The 22,468-nt window shown below is 42.3% G+C and overlaps 2 protein-coding genes across 2 annotated transcripts; both read right to left on the reverse strand.

Annotated features, from left to right (window-relative positions):
• Positions 1–888: 888 nt before the first annotated feature.
• On the reverse strand, positions 889–9,803 carry LOC112955779 (gamma-aminobutyric acid receptor-associated protein-like 1). Its single transcript, XM_026049144.1, has 4 exons — positions 9,676–9,803; positions 5,932–6,010; positions 4,794–4,912; positions 889–3,311 (listed from the first exon to the last, which is right to left on the reverse strand). The coding sequence occupies exons 1-4, from the start codon at positions 9,763–9,765 to the stop codon at positions 3,246–3,248; spliced, it is 354 nt and encodes a 117-aa protein (XP_025904929.1). The 5' UTR covers positions 9,766–9,803; the 3' UTR covers positions 889–3,245.
• An 8,995-nt stretch (positions 9,804–18,798) lies between these two features.
• Positions 18,799–22,322, reverse strand: TMEM52B (transmembrane protein 52B). The gene is made up of 5 exons (XM_026049145.1): positions 22,251–22,322; positions 21,576–21,619; positions 20,738–20,776; positions 19,509–19,675; positions 18,799–19,049 (listed from the first exon to the last, which is right to left on the reverse strand). Exons 1-5 carry the CDS (start codon positions 22,320–22,322, stop codon positions 18,799–18,801), a joined length of 573 nt encoding a protein of 190 aa, XP_025904930.1.
• Positions 22,323–22,468: the final 146 nt, after the last annotated feature.

Genomic DNA, 22,468 nt, shown 5'->3' on the forward strand with positions numbered 1-22,468 from the left:
GTACAACATTCAGTTGACAATAATTGTCCAGAATGCAAGATCAGGAAGAATCAGACTCTTTTTCAAGAAAAATATGAACCAATTCTACCACCTGCAGTTCCAGGCCTGAGCTCTGCTTTGAGAGTCATGCAAGCTCCCAAATGATGGGTCAAGCTCACTGAGTAAAGGCCTATGTCTGCTTAAATGCAACTCAGACTTTCATATCTCATTCTTTAGAGAGCAAGAAGGCATATTCTTTGGATGGGAAATGGATATGCTGGTGTATAGGTAATGAGCATTAATGGTTTTGACCAGCCTCTACCCTGGGGCCTCTCAAACATCAGCCCTGCGGCTCTGCAGCAAGAGCTGTTCAAGGCCTATTCTCTTTGAGACCTTTCCATATCACTCGGGTTCGATTAAAACTCACTCCAATATGGAATGGGAAGATAGGAGGGTGTATGCACATGACAATACAATCACAGGAAAAAAAAAAAAAAAAAAAAACCAAAAAGACACAGGACAGAGGAAATCCAGTATATCCAGTACCTGAAGAGAAGGTGGCAGTGGGGGGTTCCGATAAAGCTGCCCCTCTTGCACAGGCCATTTATTTCCAACTGTGTATGGGGAGGTAGACATTACAGTCAACATTTTGGATCAAACATCTGATTTCCAAATGTGTCTTTATTGATTGATTTAGCTCCATAACATGAACTTTATTTTACAAGATGCTAACCAACAGAAAAAAAAAATCCACAAATACCTTATACAATATTGGACTACCACAAAAACAGAAGCAAATGCCACAACCCAGTTAAAAGAAATGTAAAATAATTATTCAGGAAATCCTATATGTAATAAACAGATGAGATTAGTCCTCTACATCACCTATAAACCCAGCTGTGGGAGGAAAGAGCAGGTCTGAACACAAAGTCAAGCAATTCTCCTTCCAACTCTTTTCTCCCCTACGTGTGTCCAAGCCTAAGCCATGTGCTTAGTAGTATGGGTGTGAGCACGTGTGACAGTGGTAGATATGCATGCCATCCTGTCCTGCCCCATATTGTCTTTTACCCTACAAAGTCTTCTGGATCTACTTTCTATTCCAGAAACTTCAGAATTTCCTAAAAGAAGAGACTGTTATGGATTTGCAAGCAAAGCATGTGAGAACAGCCTGATAATTAGAGGAGAGTGGGTCAAAAAGAGAGCACTGTACACTGTAGGCAGAACTGATTTAAATTAGGTAGGAGGTATAACTTACCCCAGCATTTACTCTAGATGAGCATATGACTGAAGTTAAGAAGCTGGCGATAACTAAGCCATGTATTTCTTCTTTTACTCCCCCATTTTCTGCCTGTTTATTGTGATTATTCTAAATACATCTTTTTGCACACCTTCCTTTCTCTCTCATTCCAGTCTACTACCTTCCATGCCACACAGGCAATGATCCTCCTGACCTGCACATAACTCTGCCAATTCTCTTTCATTACACACCCCTAAATTCTTCTTCCCTTAAAAACTCCAGGGAAATAGCAGTCCAAAAAAAGTTGTAATTTTTCTCTCTCCCACAGTCAGAGGACAAACATATTGATTTCTCCTTCCTGAGGACTGGGATCTAATTCCAACATGTAAATACATTAACACCCCCACTTTACATTGGAATCTGCCCGTCTTCTTTATCCTTCTCGTCTTTTCCTCTTTCTTCGTTCCCCTCCTGTATGTAGGAATGTTTATAGTAATATAGTTCAGTTCTCCAATTTTTAGATAAAACCTTAACCTAGAATGTTCCTCTAAGTCATCTCACTGACCAAAGCCCAACTCCTTCATCAGACTAACGGTGTTTATGGAAAAAGTCTGCTGTGCCACCAGGAAGAAACTGCTTTAGTAGGACAGCATAAGACTTGCACAGGACAAAATCTGTTTGGGACCTTTCTAAGAACTGTACTGACTTAAAAGGAGGTGGGATAGAAGGGAAGCATTTATAGAAAATCTGCCCTGTGGCCATTTAGTTCTCCTTCCCCACATGCCTAAAAGCATTTCTCTGGAAGCAAAGATAATCCTATCACAGAAAGCCAGGAAAACGCGTTTGTGAGGGACTAATTTCCTTTGCTTGTGAATACGGTGCAAGATCTGTACAGGAATGAGACACAGAAGGGGAGGGTAAATCCACAGAATTTCTGCCATCCTCAAACTTGCCTAAGATTATTACAAAAGACAACACAAATAGATTATTCTCCGTGTTCATCGATATCAAGTGTTGCCTTAATACACAGCAAGGGATACTGACTTAAATAAGAATGCAATAAGCTTTCTCACTTGGAGGCTAGCTAGAAAATGAAGAGGCTATCACAGTCGCCTACAAGACGGGCATCAGTGAAGCTCACTAAAAACAACGTAAATAAACAGCCATGGAAATGGCCATTTCTGGTCTATTCAGTTCTGTCTCAGGGTCTGAGTGGACTAGAAGTTTTCTTGATGTCCTCCCTTGCCCTACGCATATGAGTATATCARCTGGTTTCACTGAAAAGAACAAAAGAATTGGTCTCAGAGTTTTGTCCAGAACTTGCAGTTTCTTTGCAACAAAGAAAACAAGTCCTTCCTTTCTTCTCCTGCTTCTCAACCTTTACACATCACAGCTGAACAGTTTCCAGCCCTCAGAGTTAGCCCTTTTAACAGTGATGTCATGGGAAATGCAATAGTCATACAACACTTCACAGGCAGCAGCTGGAGTGAGGACTGTCGGCACAGGACAGCCTTACGGGGGCAGTACAAATATTGCACTGCTCCCTGAATGCCCACAGGAGTGCAACCCAAACCATGGGCAAGGTGTGACAAGGTGTACAATACGTGCTCCAGACATGCCTCCCTCATCCAATGAAAGGGTTAAAATGAACAGTCATTTCTTTCCTTCCCAGTCACTCTGCAGAAGATCCACAACTCTGGCTTGTCTAGCAGCCTCCAGTATTGGCTACCAAATTCCTGCTGTGGCAAGAGAAAACTAAAAAAAGATGGAGTCTCCTCCTCCCGCAGCACAGAATCTCTTGTTGGCCTATCAGTTTGCCCTTTCACACCATTTCTTTTTACCCTCCCTCCCCTCAATTTAAAAATAATGATTATAATTAATGCATGAAGGTGACGGCATTGTGCATGTGATTCACTTCCAGTTCTCATCCTCTCTTCTCAAACATTCTCCTTCCGCTGCTCCAACATAAAACCATCCCCCCAAATTAGTTCCATCTGTCCATCTCGCCTGCATGATTGGTGGCTGGTGTTCACTTGCCATAGACGCTTTCATCACTGTAGGCCACATAGAGAAAATAGTCTTCCTCATGGTTATCCTGGGAGGAGAGAGAGGGGAAAAGTAACAAACCAAAGCCCTGCGACTAATCATATGTGAAAATGTCCAACCGAGAGCACTGTAACAGCAAGAGAGCCTAGAATCTCTTTCACTGCTTCCTTCTGTGGAAGGCTTAACTTTGCTAGTTGGCTGAGCCTACAACAACTCTCTTTCTGGCCACCACTCTACAACTAAATTAAAGAACATCACATCTGGGGGCACAGTGAATTTACTAGTGCAGCCAGAACATGCTAGAAACATGCAAGCACCGTGGAACAGAGATAGCTCTATGTGCTACAGGCTGTGCAGCAGAATCTCAGCATTTGCACTTAAGATTGCAAGGAAAGACTTTAACAAATCATCATCACTCTTCAGATRCCCCCATACTTGACAAATTTTTCTAACTGCTCTAGAAGACCCAAGAACACCTTCGCAGATGGTTGCAATGCTACCTCTGTTGTACAAATTGCTTACAAAGCTGAGATGTTAAGTGATTATATAGACACAAAAAAGTCTTCAGAAAGCTTGAACAGAGCCCCAGAAAGTTAGATCTAGACAGTTAGATCTACCTTCCTCTGATGCGTTCAGATTTGCAAGAGTTCTTGCGTATGTCCATTTCATATTGCCTTTATTAGCCTGTACTGTACTGTGCAGTTACTGTCAAAAGAAATGATGGGCCAAATGGGGCTCACAGCACCATGCCAAAGTCTCTTATTAAAAGACATCAACATGGCACGAGGGAGGTTTATGGCTGAAATCAATCGAGGCTGTAAACTGGTCTTGATATAATGCCAATATAATTAAKGAATGTTCCTTTGATGGCCAAAGAATATGCCTTCAAAATGGATCAAATAGTACTTCTCAGTAGAAATTGTGGAAAACAATGTTTACAGTGTCCTTGCACACACAATACAAGTTCCAAAAAAGAAAAATCCAAACCAAAGAATAAGATTTCCCTGAAACGCACTTGTAGGCAGTTTGTTGTCCTGTGATGTTATGCTCTTATCTTGGCTAAAAGGAAACCTTTTTATATACCTTTGTATATAAAGGAAACCTTTGTATATAAAGGAAACCTTTTATATACCTTTGTATAAACAGGTAAGCTGATACATAAGTTTCTTCATCATTTTTCCCCTGTCACACTCTCTCCTCCTCGATATAGACAGGTGTTTTAGAGCAATGCTTTGTTTATGTAATAGGACCAACATGTCACTCCTGAGGCAATTATTCACTACCTAATACAACAACTCTTTACCTAGCAAACAATTAAAATAATTACACTCTCCAGACTTCTCTTTATAACCACAAAATCGAACTTTCCCCACAGACAATGGAATATTGCTAAGGGTAAGGGGCCCAGTTTTAGGGGCTTGTTGCCAAGCTTTACCCGCTGGCACTTCAGCAGGGCTCAGTGATACTTTAGTGAGGACATATATTCCTATGGACACTGCACTAAAAGGAGAAAGAAGTGGGCCAGGCTTACCTCATACAGCTGTCCCATGGTAGCACTGGTAGGAGGGATGGTATTATTGACGAAGAAGAACAGGGCATCCTCTGGCCTCAGGTGGATTCTCTTTCGAATTAAGAAGTAGAACTGGCCAACTGAGGAAGAAGAAGAGGGTAGAATGCTTTAAATGCATAAAAGGTGTTGATTTTGTTCAGCAGCTTTGCATGATTGCTTCCCTTTGGAAAAGAAGAAAGGGAAACTGCATGCTGTAGGTAAAAAGTAGGGGGTGRGGGGAAGGAAAAATGCAAGAACAAAAGAACTTCATGATGGTCACTACATTATCAGCTGATCCACACTGAGCTGGTAGGTGTTGGCTCAGAGCAGCTTTTCCAGTTTACCCACCCTGACTMTGACCACTGTACCCTCTAAATCCACCCTCCCATCTATTACAATATTAAATGCTCTATAGCGGGGACTGGTGGAAAAATCTTTAATCTGTTTCATCTCTAAATCCTATATGGCAAAGGTACCATATAGATTTTTGCCTTAGGTTAAACAGTCATTCCTGAAAATAAATTTAATCCTGTCTATCTGCTTGAGCTTTGTTGCACAGGGCATTCCACGACCAACTACATATCCCAAGACCAAAAAGATTCTGTTCCTTTAACTGATTCATATTCCCAAATGAAAATAAACATAATCACACACAAACTGGCCATGACTATTTTGAAAAGGAACTTTGTTGTGGTCATGACTCCAACGCTGGCAGTGGAAAACAGGAGGACTATTTTAAGACCTTGCCTCTTTCTGCAACAAGGATACAGCTCTGTCAACTTGAGCTGCAGCTAAGTCATCACTGACAGATAATTGTGTTGCTATGATACACAATTCAGTCATTTTCATCACAGAGGTAAGCAGTGACACATACAAATTAGTTGAGTCACTGGGATTCTTCAAAAGACCTCAGAGAATTCTGCAAGTCATAATCCAGACTGTAAGCCATATATACATATATATACACACACACATATAAGTACAGCTAAGTAAACGCGAACAATGAAAAGATTCATCAGATACTCAGATGGATATTTTCTTGATGCTGATCCTAAGAGTAAAAATAACTTCAGAGACCTTCTCACTGAAAATCAGGGCAAAACTGAATAAATTTTCTTACCTGTGAGGTCAGAAGGCACAAGATACTTCCTTTTGTCTAGGTCAGGTACTCTGGCTTTTGGTGCTTTTTCCACGATTACCTAGACAGAGAGTGTGAAAGTGAGACGGAGAGAAAGGAGAGAGAAAAGCAAGAAACTAACCATGGTAACTGTAAGGGGGAGTGGACCAAGAAGCCCCAGTGGAAAAGGATATTATCCTTTAAGAAATGGATATGTGGGAAAAAGACTAAAAATCACTGGCAACAGCTACGTTGGGAGCCCTGGACAGATGCAGTATGCACAGTGAGTAAAAAATGGAGACTGAAACAGATACAAAAATAAACTATAATGGCTGAAAAAAAAATCAGGTCACCTTGATGGTCCCAGTGCACATTATTTCTGTATGAAGAAGCTGCCTGGAGACTAACACACAGATATAAAGAGATATTGCAGATAACTTGAATATCTTCCAGGCTCCAAACTTCCTGGCATAAAATCAGCCCTAGTCCCAGTAGTCCCATATCCTGATTTCTACAGTCACCAACATCAAATCCTAAATGTATTAATGTCTAGGCCTCTGGAATTAGGAAACTCTGTATAAAATACTAACCCTTATTACATGCCACGCAGATGACATTCACTAGCTTTGAGGTCAAACAGGCTAAGAGATCTTCAGCTACAGCAAAGGAGTTGTCATCAAATCAAATGCTTATCTCAAAAGTAACAAGTATTCCAAAACAACCAGAGCTTCTTCCAGGAAAATCCTAGGAAACCTTCCCAAAGGTGGAGGTATGTTTCATCTATGTGGCTTGTTATCTGCAGAAGCCATTTTGGCCATCTAAATGAGAAGTTTGATTTTTCATATTTCTCATCTTTTCCTTTGCCTGGATCCTGCCCTCGACTCAATTCGGGACACCGTAGTATTGATTTCCAAGGGTTCCATATTCCCAGAGCTCTTTGCCAATCAAAATCAGCAACTGTCTCTGTTGTATGGGGTGAAACAATGTGGATCAACCTCTCTCTGGAACCAAAATGAGGTTGTCACATCAGAGAGGTATTATACCCAAGAAAATACATTATCATAGAAGAGTTGAGGTTGTAGGAGTCATCTGGAAATCACCTGGTGCAATCCTTCTGCTCCAGAAAGTGTCACACAGAGCAGGTTGTCCAGACTGTATCCACTCAGGTTCTGAATGTCTCCAAGAATGGGGACTCCACAACCTCTCTGGGCAACTCACTTCAGTATTCAGACACTCTCACAGCGAAGAAGTGTTTTCTCATGTTCTGATGGCCTTTCCTGTATTACGAAGGCCTATATTAGCCTGGGCAAACTGCCATATTAATCCAGGCCTATTCTTTCAAGAACCAAGTGAGTATCTGCAAAGGATGGCTGTCCATAGAGATATTAGTTGGATATTTCTCCAATCGGCTTCATTTCGATGCTTTGACATGGTTAAAATCCCTGAAAAGTGTAAGTTTCTTTTCAAAATAGAAATATGGCCACTTCTGCCTTTTCAATGACTTGCATTTTCAAGTACCTTAGTCAGTACAAGCCTTTCAAGCTCTCTAAAGATTGAATGTTGTGGTAGGATATGCATTTCTATGAAGATGCAACTGACTTAGGACAAATGCTGTGGAAAAAAAATAAAGATTCCAAATTCTCCCTGAATATGTTTTGGCCAAACAGCAACAGCACTTTTACCAGACATACTGCAAGACATCTAACACAATAGGTTGCAATAAATACTAACCTTTCTTGTCCAAAATTACCAAAACTACAGACAAGGAGGAGGGGGTTAGCCAGCAGCAGTGATATGACCCTCCTGACCCTGAAGGCAACTTGCTCATCCTGATCACAAATTTGTCATTAGAACAATAAAGAAAAGGAAGATGGTGGGGAAATCTAAAGGCAGTGAGGAAGAAGGGAGAATGTTGGGGATTCTGAATCTGTAGGAAGCGTTCAAATTAGATAATCACTGAGCTTAACAGATCTTCCTCTTGCAAGCAGGCAGAGCAGGAATAGCAGTGCTTTGCCAGACTGATTAGCAGCAGCACTTAGCTTGCCTAGTAACACCGATATCCTTTTCCTCAAATACCAAAACCTCCACAGATCCGTGCATGTGCATTCYTCCCCACCCGCAAGGAAAATCCAAAGGGCAGCAACCAATTATCTGCAGATGTTGTTGCTGGGTGGCATCAGCAGCCGCATGAGACTGTGCCACACTGCATTGTAAACTTGGCAAAACGCTGAGTTGTATCAGGAYACTGCAGTGTAGGCAACCAAAGCGATGCCATCTTCAAGGATMCAGCCGTCAGCAAGAGCATGGATTTATGCGATGGAAAGATTCCCCCTGGCTGCATTCACATGTCCTACATGCAGCTCTCTCAACARGCTTCCCCACTGGATAATCCACATCCCGGCCTCCCCATGCAGCTTTCCTCATTTATCCTKAACTGCGGCACACGCTGCTATTTTGGTCCTGCCTTCCTCCCTGCAGCTCTGCTGATGCCCCCCTCTGTCTTCATTTCATTAATTTCTTGCCAAACCTGAGCTCTGGTGCTTGGCTCCCCGCACGGCTCTTGCGGATACATCTGTCACGACCTGCTGCCCRCACTGCCATGCTAATGCTCCTCGCTCATAACTGACAGCATCCTCTCCGTGATCCTCATCCTCCGTGGCCCCCAACAGCATCCACGTCTTCATTGCCCAGCTGCATTCTCAACCTTCATTGCCCACCTGCATTCTCAATACTAGGCCAAAAAGCCCCAAATTCGCAGCTTGGCCAAATGCACCCAAATTCTGACTTCCCAACATTTTTACCTAGTAGAGTGGTAGCCCAATCCTAAAAWAGAAATGGTATCATCTTCTCAGGAAAACATGTAGGATTATCTGTTTACCCTTGGCCTCAGATTCACGTTTCCAGGTATTTTGAACGCACTATCCCTAGCCAGTAAATCTGGGACAGATCTCTCAGGTGGGGATGGAAAGAAAGAACAATCGCAAAACATTTAATAGAACACAAAGAAAAAAAAAACTCAATTAACTTGGTTTGTCATTTCTTTTTTCCAATTATACCAGTAATTATAAAGCTAGAAGTCTTCCATGGGCATTCCGCAGGGACCGAAGCATGAGGAAGCAAAGCAAGGAGATGAAAACCTTGTCTCCAAAGAGATGCGCTTTTTTTCTCTCTCTCTTTTCTGTAAGAAGGTTAAACAGGAGGGTAGAGACGCTGGGAACCTAAGTGTCATTTTTATCTCCATAAAGCACGAGAACAGAGTAGGGCTGTACCAAAAAAGACAGGCCAACAGGCAGAAAGGTAAAAATAAAGGGATATCTGATGGCACGGATACAGCTCTAGTTCTCTASGGGCAGAGCTCACAGAGATCGCCCTTGGCGGCGCCACAGTTCTCCGTTTCCACGGGGAAAACGGCGAGCTCCTCCCGGCTCCCGCCACCCCACGCACCGCGGCTGCCACACCGCGATTCCCAGCGCCAGGCGGGTGCGGGTCCCCGGAGGAGGGCGGGCGGGCGCGTTACCCGCCCCCACCCGCACCTACGCGGACCGACATGACAACAACCGCCGGCGCTAAAGGCAGCCCGGACTGCGGGCACCAAGCAGCACGAGCGTCTCGCTAAGCCCACGCACAAATCCCGACACAGCGCAGGGAGCCGCGGGAGCGAGGGCGGGCGGGCGGGCAGCCGCGGTACGGCACGGCAGGCGCCGCGGGCAGCCGTCGCCCACGGACGGGCGCGCGCGCCGCACTCACGGGCACTCTGTCCGGGTACTTCTTCCTGATCTTCTCCCCTTCCTTTTTTCTGTACTCGAAAGGATGGTCCTCCTTGTACTGGAACTTCATGCTGCGCCGGGCGCCGGGCGGCAGCTCCCCCTCCGCTGGCCGCTGCCGCTCCCCGCGATACGGATGGCCGCTCGGCGGGCGCTGCGACACCCGCGGCAGCGCAGCGGGGCGGGGCGGAGCGGGGCGGAGCGCGGCCGGCGGCTCCCCCGCACCGCGCTGCAGCAGGACGCGCCCGCCCACGCGCACGCACGACCGCGGCGGGGCGAGGCGAGGCGGGTCGGGCGCCGTGACGTCACGGGCAGGCAGCGCGCCGCCATTCCAGACGCTTCCAGGGGCCGCGCGTCCCGCGTGGCGGCGGCGGCCGCGGGGGCGCCCCGAGCGCGGCTTGTGCCTCGCGGGCGGCACCGAGGGCCGGCCTGGGCCCCGTGGGGGTGCGGGGATGCCCCCCCATCCGCGCGTGTGCCGGCGCGGGGGAGGAGGGGAGCACACAGCGTTATTTCACATTTATTCTTATACGTGTTGTTGTGCAGAGCCCGGTTGTCGCCCCAGCACCCCCTCTCCGGGGGAAAAAATAAAGGGGCCAAATGAACCTGCAGTTGAGTGCTGTCGCAGTCCCCAGCATGACTCAGGGGATTATGAATAAGCCGCACRAGCAGAAACATCTCTGGGGGTTGCAGCCGGCCGCGCTGCCCTCGCTCGCTCCTGCCTCCTCACGTGGACAGTGCCTGTGTAATGCACCATGGTGGAAAAGCTCCTGGAGGGACAGCAGCTTGGGCAGGCACATTGCCCAAACAGAGCTGCCTGTCAAGGCAGCAGCTTACGAGTCTCTAATTGACACTTGGATACCCCTGGCACTTGGATAACCCGCTTTCTTAAGACCTGGAGACTCCCTGGAGAGTTTCCCCTTGGTGAAGGCGGTTGGCGCAGGGTTTAGGCCTGGGTCAGCCACAATGTGTCCCCAGACCTCAGTTTCCCCATGAAATACTTGAATGCCACTTCTTTGAAACAGGGGATGAGACTGAAGTATTTAAGTAGATGTGATATCAAAGAGGAAAAAAAATGTTTATACTGTTTCAGTTAAATAACAAGGGGCAGAAAGTSTGATTTGTGATGTGCCAGTGCATATTACAAACAGCAGATGGTCCAAGCAAACTGTTTGTAAACAAACCAAAGCAGTGGTGCAATTTTAGCCTAGTTACTCAGCAGGTAAGTACTTGGAATACTCTGTTTTTATTAGGTCCAGTTAAGCACACAGTATTTACTGACTAGAAGAAAGGAAGGTACTAGTAAATGGATCAGTGTGCTTAAATCTGCAAAAAAATTAATTGCTGCTGTCCTGGGGAGAATGAACAACTGAAGTGTATCAAAACTCTCAGCGTATCAAAATCTGATTATTTCAATACAGGCCTCATAGAGAGAAGCAAAAGTTTTTCAAGGATGATCTTTTATTTAAGTGAAAAAAAAAAAAAAAAGATGAAAGAAAAAACCAAAAATGAAGAGTAAGCAATAGCTGAATCAAAGGTTCACCTTAATGATAAAAACAGGATCGGGGGCATAAAGCTCTGGTATTGTTCTAGAGATACTCACGTAAACCCTTTAACCTGCTCCCAAGTAACTCATAGCTGAGACATTACTGGAGGTTATATCACTGTGTCACTAATAGGCATACCTGAGTTGTCTGAGATGTTGACACTAGGCATAGGAAAGAGCCTGTTACAAATTTCCACAATAGATTGTAGGATATAGTACTGCTTGCTTAGCACTAGTAGCTAAATTTACTGAAGGTTAACACTGCACCTTCCTCAAGTTTTCCCTAAATTGTCTGAGGCAGTTTGAACAAGGAGAAACAAGGAACRAAGTTCAAACATCATCAGTGAGTACCTTAACTACACCTGCACACAATGGGGAAGCCAATGAAGAGTGAAGAAGCTGCTTTTTGTCAAGTAATCCTTGGTGCAACCACAGAGAATCACAGAATCACAGAATGTTCAAGGTTGGAAGGGACCTCTAGAGATCATCTAGTCCAACCCCCCTGCTCCAGCAGGGACACCCAGAGCGTGGGGCACAGGGCRGCATCCAGGCGGATTTGGAGACCTCCAGAGAAAGAGACTCCACAGCCTCCCTGGGCAGCCTGTGCCAGGGCTCTGTCACCCTCACAGGAAAGAAGTTCCTCCTCACATGGAGATGGAACTGCCTGTGTTTCAACTTGTACCCATTACCCCTTGTCCTGTCACTGGCCACCAATGAGAAGAGCTTGGCCCCTTCTTCCCTACATTCTCCCTTCATGTACTTATACATGTTGATCAGATCCTCTCTCAGCCTTCTCTTCTCCAAGCTGAACAGGCCCAACTCATTCAGTCTCTCCTCATAGGAGAGATGTTCTAGTCCCTTAATTATCTTTGTAAGAGCTTTGCTTGTAGATATATAAATACCCACGTAATTTTCTGTTCAAAGTTCCTCTGAGGAGCCACCCAGCTCTAGCTGGAATCCTAATAAAATCATTTTATATAATTTTTTTTGTGTGTGTGTGTTTTGGATAAAGTAGAAACCTGGAGTTTAACCCTGTTAAGGACGATGGATTGAACAGTTTCTCTAACAAAGATCCAGGATGTTAGTGTGTCTTCTGTGTCTTACAGAGCTTTTGATGTGCTACCCACCTTTGCTTTCAAAAGCAGACAGCTGTGAACTCTTTTGGCTTTTGGTAGTACTCCAAGCCGTGGTATACTCTGATCTCCTTGATTTTGCATGTGGGTGAGATAGATCTAAGAAATCAATTTACTTTGATGCAACTGTTTGCACAAAAGGTAGTAGTTTCCAGATACCCTTGTCTGGCTTGGGAATGTGGTCCAGAATCTCACCTACACTTGTGTCTGACTTCTTAAATTGTCCCTACATTCTGTGAAGATAAATAGGCATGGCTGTGATTCTTCTCACCTGAGTATAGACATCTASTTTTGGGTGCGTATTGAAGATGTCAAGTGCTATAGATGCCTGTTTCTGAAGGACACAATAGAAAGGGTTTTTTCCAGCCCATTTCGCAGACTTCCAAACTGTTCTGGCCGTTTTAACAAACCACTCCTCCTGTTGTCCTGCTATAAGTGCTGTGTTCCACTACAGCACTATACAGAGGGCAATCGGACTAGGCTCTTGTTTGAAATTTTGTTAGAAACCAGGGAGGAGCTTTGGGTGTTCTTCCCTGGTCTGATGGGGCCAGTGAGAACACTGCCAGGTGGCTCCTCCTCCATGGCAAATCTGGTGTGGGAATCACAAACCTGACCCTGCCGTGTAAAGATGCAGCCCTGGATGTGCAGGCACAAGTCTCACTCCTCCCACTTCCTGCTTCCTCCCCATCACGCTCTGAGCTCCTGGCTGTCTCCACCAGCTCAATAATAACAGCAACGTCACTGGCAGAACAGCAGGCAGGAAGATGATGCATGCAGAAAATGTGACAAACAGGTAATCATATGACTTTGAGTTCCTATTAAAATGCCAAGTCATGGGCATGTGACAAACCCCACATTCTGGGTTTGTATGCTAGCAGGAATTGGACWTGAAGTTGCCTGTTTTTTCCACCCTGGATGCCCAGCACAAACCAGTTCCACAAAGTTCCCAAACAATGTGCTTTTAATCTGGAGTGTTCAAGCGCTCCAGAGCTCAGCCTTTGAGCCTGTAGTGCATTGCTGTGTGTGCAGATCATGTGGGCAGTTTCACCTTGAAAGAGGCTGCATTTCCAGTGCTGTAGCCAGAGAAACAGCAGATAAGAATATTACATGCAGGTTGCCAGAAGGGTTTTGTAACCTGCCCCAGTACAGCACAGCAACCCAGGGGCACTCCTGGGAGATTTGCAGTGCATTACTGGGCAGTGAARCTGCTGTGTATATTTGTACAAATGGCCAAAATTCAGTGATTTCACAATAGATTTGTCTCTTATTTGCTGTGTCTTACAGGTGCTGTCCAGCTGAATGACATTCAGCTTGACCCTACTGGAGCTGCTATTTATTTTTGCAAACAGTTTGAAACCTTGAATATCCTTGAATGTTTATTCCATTAGTCCCTCCCCTGGCTATTTTTTTTTTCTTTTGAACCTCCTTAGACTGACTGACTTTGTTGTTGTTGTTAATCTTTAGTGTGGTTTCAGGCATATCAATATCTCTCTTGTCAGAAAACTTGAAACATGTATGTTTTATTCTTATTAAAACAGAGACTATATCAGAAGTCACTTGTAATTCTGTTCTGTTTGCTGTCCACCCAAGACACATGGATCCTTGGCACCTCCTCTGCACTCCTTGTGACTGGTCACCAGTTTCACTTGGCACTGATTCTGTCACAGTCAGTGTGGGGACATTGGCCCTGGGTGAGGGTTCAGGGCTGGTCACTCCCAGCAAACAATGGCTAATTGTGTAGATGTTTTCCTTTCCTTTAGGAAAGGGCTCTGTATTGTTTATGCTGAACTATCATTCCACTTATTTATTYTCTACAACTTCGTATTTTTGGAAAAGATCTGGTCATTGCTCCCAAACTGATTGAATAGTCCTACCTTTGCTCAAGTTGCTGAAGTTGAAATGCATACCATTGAGGCATGCCATGAGGCATTTAAAGAAAATACCCCTTTGCATGGTGAAAAGCACAAAAGTCAAGATCAGAATAACCCACATTTGGTATTTAAGGATCCCTTTGTTCCATCTAGTGATTTACAATGCCATGTTGGGGAAGGGAACCATTGTTACTTAATGGCCCTGTGAAAACAAAAGAGCAACMCAGTAGCTGGACCACTGGGATGTTTCTGAGTTCTAGTCTTCCTCAAGTTCCACACTTTTTAAGGAACCTAAGGGAGTAGACCTCTGCTTTTTAGCACCTTATGTAGGTATACTCTTGTTGTCTTCATGTGGTTGTAGCCCAAATTGTTCCATGTACAGGCTAAAGATAGCAAGCAGAGACTGTCAGACATATCTCTTTCTCCTCTGTGATCACTTAATCTATATTTGCTCAATTCCCACCCCTGGCCCAGTGTTTGGTCAAGAGCAGGGTAAATGAGTGACCCAAAGCTGAACCAAAGGTCAACAACTTGATACTGTCATCGAAAACCAGGAATAAACCTCTTAACACCCATGTGTTATTAAGAAGCAGGCGTTCACTTTATTGCAGTGCTGGATGCACAGGGGATAGCTCCATCTATCGTGCATGCCCTTGGGGGTGTTTGCTAAGACTTTTATTTGTATTAATTATCTACATATGGATTAAATTCTAGGAATGATCATACATATTCATTCTATTTCCTGGAACTAATTACAATATAACCCACCCTTGTGCGCGTACACCCTCTGTCTCTTTGGTGGTCTCTGGTCTTTTGAGACCCCTGGWGGTTGTCTCCCTGTGCCCATTCAATGACCTCTAATAACCCACTTCCATATATGGCCTCATTTTGGCTCAGAAGGCCCTGTTTTGGTTCTACTGCCCCGTTTCAGCCAGTTCCTCCAAGATACTGTCTTCAGCCTGTGCTCGCTGTTTTGTCCCTATTCTCTAATGATGTCCCAGTAAAACCTGCTATTTTGTCCATATTGTCTTGTAATATACCAGCAACATCAGTGAAAATGTATCTTTGGGTGCGTTCTCTTATGGAGGTTCTCTTAACAATACAGTTGCTTTAAGGACTTTGTACATAAATTTCTCCTTCCCTTATATTTTTCTATAAATGAAATACTACTGCTTATCTGACTCATAAGGAAGATGATTAAAATTTATATGTGCATGGAGATCTGTGGATACAGATACCTCATTATTTATTCATCGCTTTTTAAAAAGTTGTTTTTGCTGACATATTTCTTGTTTTGTGTGATATTGGAGTAGTCTGCAGAATATGGGTGCTCCAGTACAGCCACCTTGATGGCAGTGGCACTACCCAGCAACTGAATAAACTCTAGAATTATTTAATCTAAGATTAAATTAGTTAAGAGAATCTTTTTCTGTATTTTCCAGGATATGTTACTGCATATTTGTGAACAGTTCATGACCTTTTGCACTTAAACATGTGATAAGAACAATTCCTACTATATTTATTTGTGTTGCATGAAAATTTTTCTTAYGTTTAATAATATTTAATATTAATACTTCACTTTCAATCTCAAAGTATAAAAGATCTCAAAGAGCTTATTAGAAATTATAAAATGACAAAATACATCCAGGGTCCAAACTCGACAGTGAGGTGTGACCATCTCTAATGGATAAGAAAAACAGATGAATAATAGAGTAGTACCAAGTAAGAGTTCAGCTCTGTAAATTAATAAACTTTATGGAGTGTGGTACTACTTTTTTATAAATTGTAGGTGATCTTTATTGAATCTATCCTCTTTTTATTTTACTGTTTGTGGAAGACAGAACAAGTTAGAGTCAAAGGTTATAAATATTTTCTCTGAAATTGTTCATTTCAAGTCAGTGCAGCAGGACACAGTAAGTGAGCAAGTGAAGTTATATCTATCATTGCTTGTTACTCCTGAAGTATTTGGAATTCCTGCTAGAAAAGAAAAAAATGGTGAGGCAAAGGTATCTGACCAAAAACCTAACAACAAGCAAAAGAAAAATGTGGTCAGATGGGACAATAGTTAGACTGTGCTGTCTTTAATCAAATTCCAGCTCCTGTCATGCTTCTTGCAAGCTTTACTGCTATGAATGTTTTAGAAAAGGACAAAGAAGTACCATCATGGATATTTAAAAAACAGCACAAAGTTGCATTATTTGAAAATCAAATGATATATAAAGAAGTGTGATATCATTGTGTAAATTAGGTGAGCAATAACTAGTGAGAAAGAATGCAAATTTACTAATGGAGTAGGTCAAGAATCACTTGGTATTGCAGAGAACAAAGCCTAAGAGAAAGCACAGAAACACTCTCAAACCTGAAGTTAATATCCAGTTCCGAATGCAAGTGACCTATATTTTTTTCCTTTTCAGATTGAGAAAGGAGCTAGCAGTAGTGATTCACACAGGAAATACAAACAGGAAAAATTCAGAATTTTATTTTATCATTTTACTTTTTATTGAATTCTTAATCAAATATTACAGCAGCATTTTATCAAAAATTGCACCTTTGTTTTGTACAAGAAATAAGTAGTATTCTGTTGGAAGGATTCCTGTCTGGTGAAACTAGACTGCCATCTCGTGTTAAATTCATGTAATTCTCAAGACTTACATGTGTTGYTCATAGGCAGGAAAAAGGGGTGGGGGAAGTGGAGGAATGGTATGTTCCCAGTGTAAAAGATTTCAAGGGTTCTTGGAAGGTTGTTTGCTTTATAGTGTTTGACGTATGTTCAGCATGTCCAAATATCTCCGCTTGTTCCAGGACTGTGCTGTGAAGTAAACAATCCTCTAGGAAATGTTCTACAGCTTGATGAACACATCAAACGTGAACTGGACTTTAGAAACCCTCTGCTGAAGTAGGTCACTTCAGTAGATGTTCCATAAATAGTTATTATTTCAGGCCTGCTGTATGTAGAAGAGATATGACCTTAGATGTCACTTATTTGTGTTATTCCAGCTTATACCACATTAGTGATATAATTAGGTAATGACTATGCTATTCAGGTAAAAGTGTGTGGTCTAGGAAATTTTTTAATTTCATTAAATTTCCTTTGTGGATACTAAACTCCTRTGTCTCCCTGGACAAGGTCTGGAACATCATCAAGTATGTTTTGTGTGTTCAATTCTGTTTAATGCTATCCATGAAGCTATCCTACCAATTTCCTCGAGATTCCACCCTAAGAACCTTGTGGCTGTTATCTCAACTGCAGTTAGATTCCTAAAAATATTTGAGAACCTGGTCCTTGTTCTCTTTATCTTTCTTTATCTGGAAAATGACCAGGTTTTTCTGTACTTCACAGGAATGCTATGAGGATCAGCATATTAGAGGCAGTGAGGAGTTGGGTACTCTAGTAGGAAGGACCATACATATTTTTCAGAATGATAACATTAACATTAACATCAACATTTAAGTGCAACTAATTAATGACTGCCTATCATTTGATATTTGATCTCCTGCTCTAATGTTTTCAGTCATTGAACCCAGTGTATGGACAATGCCATGTAATTCAACAGTCATTTGGCTGTAATGAGTACCTAGCCCAAGAAAACATTTTACAGATGGTGCATAACTATGTTCATCCAAACAGTTTCATGAACATTTCTGAGTGATTCAGCATATTTGTATGGTTCAGGAAAGTCGCACAGATCATTTCTATCTGAGGAATATTTTAAATATTTCAAGTGGTATTAATTAGCTTGATCTGATTTGACAGCAACAGCTGTCAAGCTGTCAAGCAGCAGTAAAAATAATTATTAATAATACAAAAAAACACAACTTAAATATGATTGAACTTTATTTCAGGAGTGCTTTTGGTCCTCATCTGATCTACTACCACTCACCTTTTATTTTTTAATTCAAATATAAGAGCTTGTGATTGCTTTTTCAGAATTAATGTATAGCCTGTTCATAGTCAAACTGTATTCTTTTTATATATCTTAGACAGTATTTAGATGCATTACTGCACATACTGTATGAACTGTATGCTGTTTCTTCTTTAAATGCAGGTGGTGTTCCTACACAATTTCAAAGTTTATATTTGCTACAAAGGGTTGACATTTTCTAGGAGTCTGGTGTTATYACTGGCTTTTAAGACCTTCCTATGTCTCTGTTCTTGTTCCTACCAAGTGAAAACCCTTTTGCCCTCTGCATGAAAATTAGGCCAGAGATTCTAAGTCTTGCAAGCAGAATGACTCTACATCTGCAGTCTCCCTGCATGTCTCCAACACGAGGCTGCAAAGTGGGACAGCACCTTGATCTTACTGCCTGATTGTATCTGCAAATTGTGGTACAAGAGATACATGTAATAAATAGACATGGGAACTGACAATGGTAGATATCTAAAGGGGGTGTCATGAGGAGCCATCAAAATATGTTTGATCTGGAACTATTTGGACTTTTAGTCCTTTTTTTCCTTTCTTATTAGACTAAATAGGTTAATCTGATATTCCTAGACCAGCCTGCGAGAATTCTCTAAACATAACTATTCTGCATTATTTGCTTTTCTGTAAAAGCAAGCACTAGCGTGCTGGGAGGGCCTGTTGGGATTCATTGCTCTCAGTGGATGTCTGCAGTTTTTCTTCTGGCACTGAGTCAAGGTCTGGCACTTTCTGCCCGGTCTTGGCCACCGTGAATCTGCTCATGTGCAGAGCTTCTTCATAGACTGGAGGAGTGTCTGATCCAGAGAGCGGTGGTGTTCCCTGCACAGCGTTGTGGGAGTGTGCCACTGCTAATATCCTCCTGGCCGCAGGCCCAAACATGGAATGGAGAGCTGAAAGGGAGGAGACAAAAGCGATTTGCCTCATCCTGAAAGCTCCAAGCGATTAGAAAGGGAAAAGCATATCTGCTGTGTACAGCCTTTCCTCTCTCCAYGAACTAAATGTTATCTTCTTCCTGCCCCTTTATTCCCTCTTTACTACCACTGCACTCCATCCCCAACCACGCAACCACTACAGCCACTTCCTACAGTTACTCCTTCTTCAAGTGCCCAGCAAGGCTCCTGTAGCTGTCCTTGTTCCACCCAGACGAGTCTCACAGCCATGCATGGATGGCTTACCATCTGTCAGGAATTGCTGTATAGAGTCTTGTGAGCACCTCAATGTGGACTATTTATAGATATTCTTTTCCCAGCTTCCTGCCAGGGAGTTCCAACCCAGTGAGGAGCTTACTATGGGATGTCACAATGAGCTTTTTATAGTGCAGCCTCTCACAGTGGTAATGGTAAACTCACAGGTTATGGTGCTCTGGAGAGTGCTGTCATGGTCGAAAGCAATGACTGTGACCTCATAGGGTGGAGGACTTGATTCTTCCTCTGTTTGACGGAGATGAAAACAACATCTCACACAGGCTGAAACCAGGCCACACAGGAGCAGCAGCCCACCAATCACAACTGCTAGCCTAGAAGGGGAAAGGAAACAGTTAGAATAAAAGATTTTAGTTGGAAGAAACCTGTTGAGTCAGGTCTCTAATCCAGCTCTCCGCTTAAAGCAGGTCTAATTTCAAAGCTAGATGAGGTTATCTACAGCCTCGTTCAGCAGAGTTGTGACGCTCTCCACAGTTCTGCAGATGGCACATCTGGACCTGCTCTAGTGCTTCACCACCCTCCYGAAAAGGCAGTTGCTTCTTCCATCTAAGCAGAATTTAGATTCTGCACAGCTGATGGTGTTCCTGTCAGCTCTGGTGCTTCCGCTGTGCACCTCTCAGAAGACTCTAACTCCATCTTCTCTGTAAGTGTACTTTATGTAGGAGAGATGACTGCATTTAGTTTCCTTCTGTCCCACAACCTACTGCGGGTTGAAAAAAATTCACTTCTTCCGTCTTCTCCTCGCACATATAGTACTGCAGTCCTCTGACCATTTTGTAGTCCATCCACTGGACTTGTTCTACTTTGTCAATATCTGGTTTTTATTGGGGGCCCAAGACAAACTGGACCAGGTATTACAGATATGTTCCAAAGAAYGGTGAATGTAGAGGAAAAATCATATCAATGATGAACGAAAAATCAATCAGGGATTGGACTAGGTAATTGCCAGAGGTGCCTTCCAGCCTCAACTATTCTTTGTTTTTGTGATAGCCCTCAATCTGCTGGCTACAATCTTATTCATGCAGCATAGTTGGTTTCTAATTACTGCTGTCCTTTTTAACATGTGCAGGTTGATGATAACCACTGAGAAATCAAACTGAAATTTCTAAATAAATGGACCTTCAACAAGATGCTTTAATACTGTGCATCCAACAAAATCAATGTATGTAATAAAAATGGGATGTCTGTGAAGGCGAGTTAACCGTTTGTTGAAGGGCATGTAATGACTGAGGTATTGCAGTGCTACTTCAGAGCAATAAAAGGCTCAGAGAGAAAGTGGTGATGTCATTGCACTTTACCTAGCTACAGGATTCCACTCTTTACTACTGAAATTGTCAAATGATACAGATATTTAGAATAAGTGTATGCCATCTTACCAGATATACCATAGATGTTCCCATTCTGTTCTTGAACAGCTGAGAGAAAGATAATATGAGAAAAAGTTAGCTACAGAAAATAATAAAATAAAATAAAATAAAATAAAATAAAATAAAATAAAATAAAATAAAATAAAATAAAATAAAATAAAATAAAATAAAATAGGGAAGATCCCTATTATATCCTTTTCCAGCTTCCTTCACAATTCTCACTTATATTTTAGCTTCTAAATAGCACAAATGAAGAAGAATCCATGGTGCTTGATAGAAGAGACAACTATCCAACCTTATCAATCTTCTCATTAAGGAAGTTTCCTTTCTGTTCAGATTTACTTTTTGTTGTTCCCTTGATATTAATGCCTCCTCAACTCTGCAAACTTTAAGGATTTATACAATGTTATTATTTCTGAACTCTTCTTCTTCATTTATACATTTCTTTATTAGAAAAAGAATTCTCCTAGGCTATTTTTTTCCTTCTTGTTTTGCCTTAATTTCCGTCATTCCTACAAATGACATTATGATGAGCAATATTCACCAAAGCAGCATATTTCAAACCATTTTTTAATGAAATAMCAGTTCTGATTTCATAACATGTCAATCAAAATTAAGACAGAAAGTTGTCAGCCATTACAGTTATCCAAATAGGAATCAGAACCAATGCCATGTAATCATTATGATGAAAAGAGGTGATGAATATGTTTCCCATTCAAAGCAATGGAAATTTTAATTTTCTGGAAATCTTTTGGAAAATGATTGCCACCATCATAACATTGATGTCCATTACTGCCTTTCTTCTTCTTCATCATCTTAAAAGAATGCAAGATCTACAAATACTCACAGTTCAGCATTCACACAATTTTCCTCTCCTCTCACTGGAGGGAACTAGAGAAGAAAAACAAGCAAGAGATGGGCAGAAAAAATGAAGCCTTTATCATATGCAACCTTCTCTCACCCAGACTGATAYCAATCTGAATCTTACAACAAGGACTCGTTGTTAGCCAATTCTCTGCTGTTTCCTTCAGGTATTCTATCATATATTGAAAATTTTTATATCAAATGCAGTGCTTCATATTTTCCCTTTCCTGCTTCCAGCAGAATTATTAAATCCTATTAACATTTGACTTCCCAGTTACAGGCCCARTTTCCCCTCTATTCTTTCACCACAAGCTTTGTCAAACTACAGCTATAAATTCTTCTCTCTGCTAAAATATTAAGAGCAACCAAACATCTGGCTGCTTATTATACCCATGTAGGTTTGAATTCTACCTTTCTTTCTATATAGCAATGTGTTTTGTGACATTCATACTCTTTCCATTCTTCAGTCTTAGATACCCTGATCTATATTAAACCACCCTTGAAACAGCAGCAAATAGTCTTCTGTGTGTATCCTGTTTTGTATCTTTAAATGTCAGCAAATTCTTGGAATTATCAATTGCTAACACCCATTCAGTTTTCTAAGGTAATGCCCAAGTGAGCAGAGACCACATAAAAAGGAATTTAAGATGCGACTTACCCGTAAGAAACACCCTAATGCAAGGCAGATCACAAATGAACTGTGCGTTCCCATCAGGTGATTTTGTGGCATCTTGTTCTCTCAAGTAGCTCAGGGTCTGTTTCTCTTTCCTAGCTTCATTGCATCCTTATCCACCCACTGACTAAGAGAAGGTGCAGATTTCTTGCTCTGTGTTGAATCCTCTCTCTGCTTCACACTCTACCTCTTCCTGACCTCCT

The sequence above is a fragment of the Nothoprocta perdicaria genome, unplaced genomic scaffold (assembly GCF_003342845.1).
Source record: "Nothoprocta perdicaria isolate Ctin4 unplaced genomic scaffold, notPer1 scaffold_597, whole genome shotgun sequence".
In the NCBI taxonomy this organism is placed as follows: domain Eukaryota; kingdom Metazoa; phylum Chordata; class Aves; order Tinamiformes; family Tinamidae; genus Nothoprocta; species Nothoprocta perdicaria.